This window comes from Natrix helvetica, assembly GCF_964273705.1.
Source record: "Natrix helvetica genome assembly, chromosome: Z".
Classification (NCBI taxonomy): Eukaryota; Metazoa; Chordata; class Lepidosauria; order Squamata; family Natricidae; genus Natrix; species Natrix helvetica.
The window spans coordinates 21,955,090-21,966,327 of NC_138554.1; the positions used below are offsets into that span (position 1 = coordinate 21,955,090).

The window sequence follows — 11,238 nt, forward strand, 5'->3', positions numbered from 1 at the left end:
TTTGGATCATCCAAAACAAAAACAATTTTTTTTGTAAAAGTTTCATTTTTATCATTGCAATTTTTCCAAACTATGATAATTTTACTTTCTTATATTTATCTATTTTCTTTTATACCTTTATTTTTCATAATTTATTTTATTTAACTTGAATATTTAAACATTTAATACTATCTCCTATTTTTAATTTATATTTCCCTCTCAATATCTCCACTTCTTTACTATGGTTATATAACATCATTTCTGATTTTCCCCAGTTTATTTGTAATCCACTATATTTCCCAAATTCATTCAGATGTAAATATATCCTCTCTATAGTAACTATAGGGTTTTGGTTAGCTTTAAAAATGCAGAACTTCTTAAGCAAATGGAAAACTAAATCACTGATAGCAATTGAGGATATGAGTATTTTTACTTGATTCCTTGTTATTCCAAGCCATAACTATTCCCTGGATATATTATATATTATACTGCAGGCTACTTCAGCTTAATGCTAGCTGCAGTTTGGCACTTCAAATTTCACTGGCTCAAGGTTGACTCAACTTTCCATCCTTCTGCGGTGGGTAAATGAGGACCCAGATTGTTGGGGGCAATGTGCTGACTCTGTAAACCGCTGAGAGAGGACTGTAATGCACTATGAAGCGGTATATAAGTCCAAGTGCTATTGCTATATAGCAATAGCACTTAGACTTACATACCACTTCATAATGTTTTGCAGCTCTAAATAGTTTTAAGGAGTCAGCATATTGCCCCAAACAATCTAGCTCATTTTACTGGCCTCGGAAGGATGGAAATGTATCTAGTCACCAGTTTCACTACTGCCAAGCCTTTGAACAGTAGCTATGGATATTGTAGTTTTTTCACATTATTGTACAGATCTTTTCAGGAGGGGCTTTTGGGGGGCGGGGCGGAGGGTTGGAATCGGCATTCCTTGTCCTCTGTTGCCATCTTGTGGCAAATTTCTCACATAAATCTTACGGTTCAATTAACGAGGTTTGAATTTGCCGCGCTGCAGTACTGATTCTTTGTGGCGCGTAATTAATCTACATCCGTTTTCCTTTTCTTTTGTCCCCCGATGAACGTGGGAAATGATGTCGAAAATGATGTCGATTTCACCCGTCTCTCCCCTAATAACTAGTCTTTCCGCAAAGATAAAAACATGCGATAAGCCTTGAAAATATACTTTTAAAAATGATAAAACCTTAACAAGCCTTTTTTTCACAAACCTTAAAAAATTAAAAACGAAATAAAGCAGTTTCATTTGCTCAGTTAATTATTTACTAACACTGTAGATCGTGATGAGTTTACAATAGTTACGTTAGCCCCCCCCAAATGAAAACAGCTCTTTAAAATGACTGCGTGGGTGGCCCTGAAAAGGGCCTTTGGGTTGCTTTGTCAGCAGGGGGAAATGCAGCTTTTTAACCACCAAAACCGTACAAGGTGCGACCCTGGCGTTTCAAAGCATAAACGACGTCCATAGCAGTCACCGTCTTCCTCTTGGCATGCTCGGTGTAGGTAACCGCATCCCGGATAACGTTCTCCAAAAAGACCTTTAAGACACCTCGGGTCTCTTCATAGATGAGCCCGGAGATCCGCTTCACTCCGCCACGACGAGCCAAGCGGCGAATGGCAGGCTTCGTGATGCCCTGGATGTTGTCGCGAAGAACCTTACGGTGCCTCTTGGCACCTCCCTTCCCTAAGCCTTTCCCTCCTTTCCCACGACCAGACATCCTAGCAACTAAACCACCAAGCCGATAACAACTGAAAGGCGCTGTGCCAGGAACTTAATATAGTCTGGAGGCGGACCAGAGTGGAAACTCTGAACGAGAACAGTCTACTCCCACTCCGCCCCGCCCCCTGTTGCCAACCTGTAAAAACGTCTGGGCGTCTTCCGAAGGATGACAAAGCTGTCCAATCAGATCTCATTGGAAAGTGTCCAATTACAGCTCAGAGAAACTTAAGTATATTCCAGCACATCTGGTTACTACTATCCATTTCCTCTAAATGCTGCTTTCTATGATAAATAAGAGTGGATAGACGGTTGGATAGAATTTTATCCAAATGACATATAGGTGTTTAAACATAATAGATGTCACAATATTATTTAGGATTTTTCTTAATGGAGATTATTATAAATCCAGGCAGCCTTATATGAAACATATTTGTACCTCACAGCCTGCCTTCATTAGAATTCAGATGAAACGTCTTTGAAACATTCGATTCTTTTGCTCTTTCTCTCCGATGTTAGAACTCATTAATGCAAAACTTGACAAGGTTTACTGGATACCAGTGTCAATTATACTACCAGTAGGTGGAATCCTCCCTAGAAAACCATTTGAGGCAGATGCCACACTGGTATTGCTTTGCTTACTCCAATGCACTGTTGATTTATGAAACATTTAAGACTCTTCAGCTCATTTCTGTCCTGAAAGCTTCCTTGCAAACAAGGCACGGTAATATCTTGTAGGAAATTAGAACCCACCCCTCTCCTAGAAAAATAAGATATTTTAGGCAATATTAAAAGGGTAAAATATTTCCCCTAAAAGGGAGGCAGAAACTCAATCCCCCACCTTTGTCAATGGGCCATTAAGACCTGGGCCAGTCTATTCTACATAACAAAGATCTTCCTCCTTCAGGCAGAGCCATAGAAGGAATTGCCCAAAGCCCCTTCATTACATCATCATCCAGCCAGGCTCAACCAAGCCTGGGACACAAACACAACCTACAAAGTTACCCCTGCATGGCCTCATGAGAGTTTGACAACCAATCAGAATTCAAGCTCAAATTCAAAAGCCCAGAGAAGGCATAAAAGCCAGGCACTCTCAGCATCTCTTTCCTTTTTTGCCCAGGACCTCAAACCATGTGATCCTATCCAGCATTAAATCAACTTTCCAAGTAGTCTCATGTTTCCAGTGTCTTTCTTCCCACTTGGAACTGAATCCAGGTGGACATTATGGACATCTCTTCTAACAATCTAGTGAGTTGTAGTCCTATTTTAGGCATGAAAGCCAGCTAGGTAACTTTGGGCCATTCATTCACTCTCAGCCCAACCTACCTCACAGGGTTGTTGTTATGGGGATAAGAAGGAGTATTGTATCTGCAGGATCCAATCTGGGCAGGACCAGAGATTTAATATAAAGTGGAATAAAATAGAATAAAGCACATATTCTGGTAGAGATAAATTCCCTGAGGATAGGTTCCAGCATGAGTTTGAAAGCTTGGAAGACTAAACCTCTGGTCCCAGTGACTGACCCAGTTTGGATCTTGCATACATAATACTCCTTCCTGTTATCCCCATAACAACAGCCCTGTGAGGGGTGTTGGGCTGAGAGTGAATGACTGGCCCAAAGTCACCCAGCCAGCTTTCATGCTTAAGACAGGATTAGAATTGTCAGTTTCCTGGGACTGCCCCAAAGTCACCCAGATGGCTTTCATGCCTAAAATGGGATTACAACTCACTAGATATTACTGTGGCTTGCTTGGATCCAACAACATTATCCTGGGACACATATATTTACCTTCATTTGTGAGTATTATGTATGTTCACCATCTTGAGTTACTTATGAAGTAATAAAGGCTGGATACAAATCTGATCAACGTGTTCATCATAGGATAGAATAGAATAACCAATGCTGTGCCAGGTTGTAAGAGAAATGTGATCAGATCACAAATCAGGCAGAAACTCTGATGTAAGCATGTTGTGTGGCAATGGCCTTATCTTCATAAGCAGGTGGGACCAGAAAGAATGAACTTCGGAAAATTCTAATGCAAAAGAAGAAAACAAAAGAAAAAAAATATTTTTTCTTCAATGAGACACCAGCAGAATAATCTCTGAAATTGAAATTAGCACAGGACTTTGTGGGCATGTCAGGGGATACTGCAAAGTCCCCATTCCCTCCCCACCCTACTAACCTGCTTTCCAGCTCCGTTCTCCTGTTCAGGGCAACAAAAGAAGATCAGCTGGGACGCAGCAGGGGTGGGGCCAGTCTTTTTGCCGGTTCTCCAAACTACTCAAAATTTCCGCTACCGGTTCTCCAGAACCTGTCAGAACTGGCTGAATGCCACCTCTGATTCAAAGTTCCAATGGACCTGCCTGGATAAGTATTTAAAGCCCAGATTCAAATTTTGATTGGTTTCCCCCGCTCCCTCACACACACAACAATCACGACTGCATTTTGTACATTCAGCAACTGGGTTGCATTTAGAGCCATTTGAAGCATCCTGCCATCATATGACATGTTTTATAATGGTTTTGCTGAAAACCTGCGTATATTTCTAGTTTATGGCAAAAAACCTGTCCACAGGTAAGCTACTGCTTTGCTTATTGACTTTGGTGTTCACTCAACAACCATGGCTTTGCTTAACAACTGTGGTGATTCACTGGACTACCTCAAAAAAGGTCATGTGACTGATCCATTTTATGACTGCCAGACATTATGATCATGATAGGCAGTGACTCAAGGAATACCTGTAGTAGCAAATCTTTGGCATTTTGATTCATTAAGGACTAAGGATTGTAACAAAGAAGAAAATAATCTTAGGACAAACCATGGAGCGTTTGTGAAGAACCACGATTTCCTTTTATATTTTTTCACCCTGTTTTTTTTTTCCACATACAGCTCAAGACGACAAACATAGATAGTTCTTATTTTCCTAAGAAACACAACCCCGTGCAATGAATTGGGCTGAGAGAGAGTGACAGGCTCAAAGTTACTTAGCCGGTTTTTCATGCCTAAGGCAAAACTAGAACTCGTGGTCTCCTGGTTTCTAGGACAACACCTTAACACTACTGGGACAAACTGGTTCTCCCAGCCTTGCTGAAATCAAGATAGGAGGTTATCTAAAATAGCCTGCACAGCTCATCTCTCAGAATAGAAGAAAAAGTGAGAGATGATAAATGCGCTGCAAATGCCAGACTAGACACCAAGAATCCATGAGCTCTAGACTCGCCTTACCCATGAAGTCAACTTGGTGACCTTGGGCCAGTCATACTCTCTCAGCCCTAGGAATTAGGCAAGGACAAATCCCTTCTGATACGTTGCCAATAAAACTGCAGGGACTTGTCTTAAGCAATCGCCCAGAGTCAAAACATTGTCTTGATGGCAGACACACACAAATACACAAATGGAATAGAGATTTAGTTTTGGGAGAATCAAATTAAAAGTATTTGTTGTTGTTAGTTGCAACATCGTGACCCAATAGACAACGTTCCTCCAGAACTTCCTGTCCTCTACCATTCCCTGGAGTCCATTTAAGCCAGAAGTTTTCAAACTTGAGACTTGTGGACTTCAACTCCCAGAACTGAAGTTGGGGGTTGAAATCCACAAGTCTTAAAGTTGCCAAGTTTGGGGACCCCTGATTTAAGCTCACGCTGACTGCTTCAGTGACTCCATCCAGCCACCTCTCTGTCATCCCCATCTTTTGCTTTCAATCCTAGCCCTCTGTTCTTCCCAAGTAGCATATTGGATAACTTCTGACCTCATCTTCCAGGGTCATATCTTTTTCCCCTTTGGTACTGTCCATGGGGTTTTCATGGCAAAGATACTGGAGTGTGTTGCTATTTCTATCTCCAGTGGATCACGTTTTGTCAGGGCTCTCTACTATGACCTGTCCATCTTGTGTGGACCTGCAAGGCATAGCTCATAGCTTCATTGAGCTATGCAAGCTATGTCACGACAAGGCAGTAATCCATGAAGAGGAAGTTTTGGGAGAGTCAAATTAAAAGGATGACTTTGAGTACGGGTTGGTTTTACCGAGTTGCAGTATACTGATTAAGCCACAAATGGTTCAGCTTTATGCATACGAAGCCCGAAATAATGATTTACAAACTATAGTAATGTCAGGCCTGCAGTCATATTCCTTTTAGGATCTTTGGCCTGTCACACTCTCTCTTTCTTTACTATGCTGTTTCATTAGTGGGGAATTGGGAGGGGGGATAGAGTAGAATGTGTTGTTAAAATAAAGCATTCCTTTCTAGAAGCTCAAGGTCATTCTTTGTCTCCCCACCTCTGCACCTAACCGGAACTAGATGGGTGGAAATGCCCGCGTAGCAGAGGAAGATTGGACCATGTGATGGACTTGTGGGTATGCGGACAAGATCATGAACTTTCAGCTGGGTGGAGACTCAGGAAGCTTTCAGATTCGGGTTTCCACAGATGTACCAACATGTCTGTCTTATTAAATTGGAACTTTGATGAAAGTTATGTCTTGAACTCTGATTTAATTGTGGATGTTATTTGGAACGCTGACAAGTAATTGAGTTTACACAGCAAATGGTGCAAACCAAAGTGCGCAACGACTTAGCATGCTAGAAGAACCCCTTCGTAATAAGAGCACCATGAGGGATAGGAAATGGTAACAACAATGGAGATTCTTTCTTCTGTCTCTTTCAGTTGCTTGCATTTTCTAATGCGTATATGGTGCAAACTTCCTGAGAGATTATGCTTGTAACCAAGGTGAGGTTTGGTGGCTGCCATAGTTACTGTTGCTTGGGGGGGGAGGGGGCTTCAAACCACATCAATGCAACCTTCAGAACACACCAAGCCAAAGTTAGCTTAATCGTGATTTATTGGGTAAAAAAGACTAGCCATTCATTAGGTCACAAAAAAGTTGATCACATTTTAGCTTTGTGGACTGTAGGAACCCACTCGTATTATTTTGTTGCATGTACAAACAGAGTTGTATTGCCTGAAGCAGCTAAAACGATGATTGAAAATCAGTCTTATTTTTTCCTTCAAAACTTAGATCCGTGGTGGCCACCTGTGGCACGCCAGCCGTCGTCGAGCCCAGCTCCACCGCACATGCGTGTGCCTCCACCGGCCAGCTGGTATTCAGGTCTGTGCCACGCATGCATGGGGCCTTCACCGATCTCTGCAGATCAGGGAAGGCACGGGAGGCAGGAATGGAGGAGGAAGCCTGGGCATGCTGGGGAGAAACTGCTCAGATTGGGAAGGCAGGAATGGAGGAGAACACCTGGGCACGCTGGGAGAAACTGCGGAGATCGTGAGGGTCCCCCTGGTGCCCCATTTTGGGGTTGAAAAGCTTCCTGCTGGAAGCCAAAATGGGCGGAGCTCATGCATTGGGGGAGGAATGCATAGGAAACGTGGGCACATGCGTGGGGGGTGCTCGCTTTGCATTTTGGGGATGGAGGCACAAACATGCATTCGCGGGGAGGGGGGGCGCACTGGGCATTTGGCACCAAAAAGGTTAATCATCACTGATCTAGATGGACTTCCTAAAATCCTAACATGTAGGGTCAATGCAGGAAGTCATGAAAGCAAGATGGAGGCCACAACTGCACTATCAAAGCCATGCATCCATGTCATGTAAAAAAGGAACAGGGATGTAATTGTGCTGTTGCAGTCAGCCACTATCTTGGTTCCACCCCCCCCCCCCCCCATTGCCTCTTCAATAGCCTTTTAGTAGCCCTTGCATTATTTCTTTACTTTTGTTCACATTGTCAATTCCAGAGAGAAAACAGAGTAATGGAACTACACATTTGTTGGGCAGATAGTCCTGAATTCAATTTTTGATATTGTTGGCAAATTCTCCTCCTTACTGTACCAGCAAGACAGCACCTTTTTTTTGTATATAAAGGTTTTTATTTTTTTCATTTTCATAACATATAATCACATGTATACTTTTACATATCCAACATCATATTGTATTATTAAATGTTTACATCAATTCATCTTACCATCAACTCCCAAAAACAATTATTGGCTCTTCTGCTCTCCATACACCATATTTGTACCTTATCCATCACTTTCTTTTCCCTCTCTCCTCCCCACTCCCTACTTTCTTCCCTCTGTCATCCTTCTCTTCTCTCCTTCCCCTTCCTCTCTCCTTCTCTTCTCTCCCCTTTCCACTCCTTCTTTCTCTCTTCCTCTTCCCCCCCTGCCCTCTCTCCTATCCCTCTCTTCTTCCCTCTCTCTCCTCTACTTCACACTCTTCATCTCATTTACTTGGTGTATTTCAGCTTCTGCGCAAGCTCCATTTTATGTTGATGGTATTTATAATTCCTTTTCAATATACATATTTAATTTTAACATGTATCTTCCTCCTTTTTAAAAAAGAATAGAATAAAAAAGTATACATATATAGTCATTGTTCTTTTAAACGCCCCCACCCCACCCCTAATTTTAGCGGAGATGTAGACCTGGTTACAATTCCCAGCTATTCTCATCATTATATTTATATAATTATACATCCTTACATGTCCCCAATTTGTGATTCTGTCTTTAAATCTCAATAGTTTCCCATTGTAAGTATATTTCATGTTCCCTCTCCATTTTTCCATATCTTGGATTAGATTACCTTTAATTGTCTATAAATGGCAACCCTTACTGTTCAATGTTCATTACAATTCCCTTAATCCACTATATAAAATAATAAGTGGTAAACATCTCACTTTGTTCATCAACTTAAAAGTTCTATGTTTTCCCAGGTTCTATGTCCATGTTTCATATATTTTAACCCATGCTTAATTGTCCTTCAATTGTCATATTCAATCAAATAGCAACAGTTTAACATCATGAATAAAAATGAATCACAAACCTCTGCTTTACAATATCAGTTTCATATTTGTCCATATTCCATATATTTTAACCTTTATTTAATTATCTTTCCATTATCATATTCAACCAGTTAGCAACTTCATTTTATTGTCATATTTCAGAATAAACCCCTTATCTTAGCTTTATATTTTTCCATATAACAATTTCTAGTTATCTGATTTTTTCCTAGTAAGTCTTTTGTTCCACTTCTCTGTTCCTGCCTTCTCCCTTTTCTTTGTTTTGACATGTCCACCCTTTTCAATTTTCCCCATGCCACTATCACAAAGATCTTTTATATTTCTCTTTGTTGGGGCGTAATCTCCTACTTAAATTTCCCTTACACCACTGACAACCTCCAAAATATATTTTGCCTGCTTTTATTCCCTTTTGTTGGGACACATGCCCCTTTTACAAATTTTACCATTTTCTCTATACCACTGCCAAGCCCAATGGAGTTTTTTGTCTGCTTTTTATTTCCCTCCATTTCTACCCCTTCATTATCTTGCTTCCCTTCTTCTTTGCCTTCTTTAAATACCTGCTTCTCTGGGTTCAGAATTCTATTTAGGCTTGATTTTAATGACATGCATATTTTTTTATAATTTCACATAGCTCTTCAAATTCCCAGCTTTCCATGATGTCCAGTTCCAAAGTTACAGTTAGCTATACAGTTCTTATTTCAGAGTTCTGATCCACCTTAAATTGATCTACTTCAGCTGCTGTGGGGAGAGCGACGGAAGCCATCTTGGTCTTTTGTTCTTCCTTAATGTCCAGTTCCATAATTACAGTTAGTTATACAAATCTTTTTTCGAGATTCTGATCCATCTTAAATTTAATTAATTCAACTACTGTGAAACCGGAAGAGAAGCTGGAGCCATCTTAATCTTTTGCAGAAAAAAAAGGGGGGAAAACCCTTCGTATTTCCCAGTTCTTGACTCTGTTATTATTTCCTTTCCTTGCCACTCCTCACCTCTCGTTGGTTATAGCTGCTCATAATATATTAATTGGAACAAGCTTGCATACAGCCAAAACTTGGTTATGTTTTTTCTTCACCCTCTGCTTTTCCAAGTTATGATTTACGGCTGTTGGTTAATTAGAATTTCCCACACAGGCAAGATTAGGTTATCAGTTCTCAATGAAGAGATAGTGCTTTTTTCTTGATGTTTCTCCCTTGTTGCATTCCATCTCTCATTAATTGTAATTGCTCAAGATATGTTAGTTAAAAGACACTGGGGCGAAATAAATCTTCACGCTCCTAGACTCCTTTAAAAACACAATCTTTTCAAGTCGGAAGCCATATTTAGAGTTAGTATTTGAGTGGGTTTGTCACTTCTCTGCTTTCTCCCTTTCTGTCTGAATTGTTTCAAGCAAAAGGCTTGGGGGGGGGGTAATGTTTCAACCCTCCATTTTCCTTTTCTTTCTTTTTGAAAAAATCCCAGTCTGACCATCAATATTATCTATGCTCTCAAGATTCTTTGCCTTTTGCAAGTTTGATTTATGACTGTGGGTTAGATGAATTTTCTTATCGGTCTTTCATTTCTTCCTCGCACTCCTGTTCATTTGTTTTGGCTGGAAGTCAGCTTCTTGTGCAGCATGTTGCCATGATGCTGCCCCTACTCTGATTTAGAGGGCAAATCTCTGACCTGCGAGGGACCTGTTGCATCCCCCTGGGTCTGATGAGATGCTGCCCCTTCTTCTTTGCCCCCCCCTCCAGGGGGATTCTGATCTAAAAAAGATCTTGGAGATGGTTTGTCAGACAGGGTTCATGTGAGACTCTTGAGAGCCCACACTCCCCCCCACGTCTGTCCAGCTGGAGAACTTCTGGTCAACGAAGACAGCAACTTTTACCAATCATAAGCACTGCTGCAGATCTGAAAGCTGCTATTTTCCAGTGAAAATGTTCCAAAGAGACATTTATTCCAAAATTGCTAAATGCTTCAGTTACTTCCAATTGTGGATGTTTGGCAAATCTTTCCCAACCTGGGAAATACGATATACTGGAATTAAAATTCTCAGCAATGAACTTTCAGGCCTGGAATTCTGATACAGGTAATCCTCGACTTATGAGCACAATCGGGACCAGAATTTATGTTGCTAACTAAGGTGGTTCTTAAGTGAGTTGCACCAGTCCCCCCCCCCCAATTTACTTGCATAGGGATTATTCTTTATGCTATTTATGTTGTTTGTATTTTTTGTCATGGGTTGCACCAGTGAGGCTAAAACCAATTTTGCTGTATACGTGATGTACAAGGACAATAAAGGCTATGCTATACCCAATGATATGACCTTCTTTTGCCACAGTTGTTAAGCAAGTCACAGCAGTTGTTACTCATGCCATCAGTAAGAGAATCCAGCTTCCCCATTGACTTTGCTTGTTGGAAGCCAGCTGGGAAAGTTACAAATAGTGATCACATGACCCAGCGACACTGCAATTGTAAGTACGTGCCAGTTGCCAAGTGCCTGAATTTCGATCATGTATCCAGGGGGAATGCTGTGTTGATTGTAAGTGCGAGGACCAGTTGTGAGCTGTTTTTCAGAGCCATTGTAGCTTAGAAGAGCTGCCCATTTGCTTTTAGTTGATAAACATTCAACTATGCTTGTCCATAGCCACACATTGCACGGACAAGTACAGGTACGCCTTGACTTACGACCAAAATTTCTGTTGCTGAGCAAGATGTTTGTGAAGTGA

General features: G+C 41.1%; 1 protein-coding gene across 1 annotated transcript; it reads right to left on the reverse strand.

The window, feature by feature from the left end:
- Window positions 1-1,359: 1,359 nt before the first annotated feature.
- Window positions 1,360-1,740, reverse strand: LOC309382233 (histone H4). The gene has a single exon (XM_081933819.1). The coding sequence runs from the start codon at window positions 1,725-1,727 to the stop codon at window positions 1,416-1,418; it is 312 nt and encodes a 103-aa protein (XP_081789945.1). The 5' UTR covers window positions 1,728-1,740; the 3' UTR covers window positions 1,360-1,415.
- Between the last annotated feature and the right edge of the window lie 9,498 nt (window positions 1,741-11,238).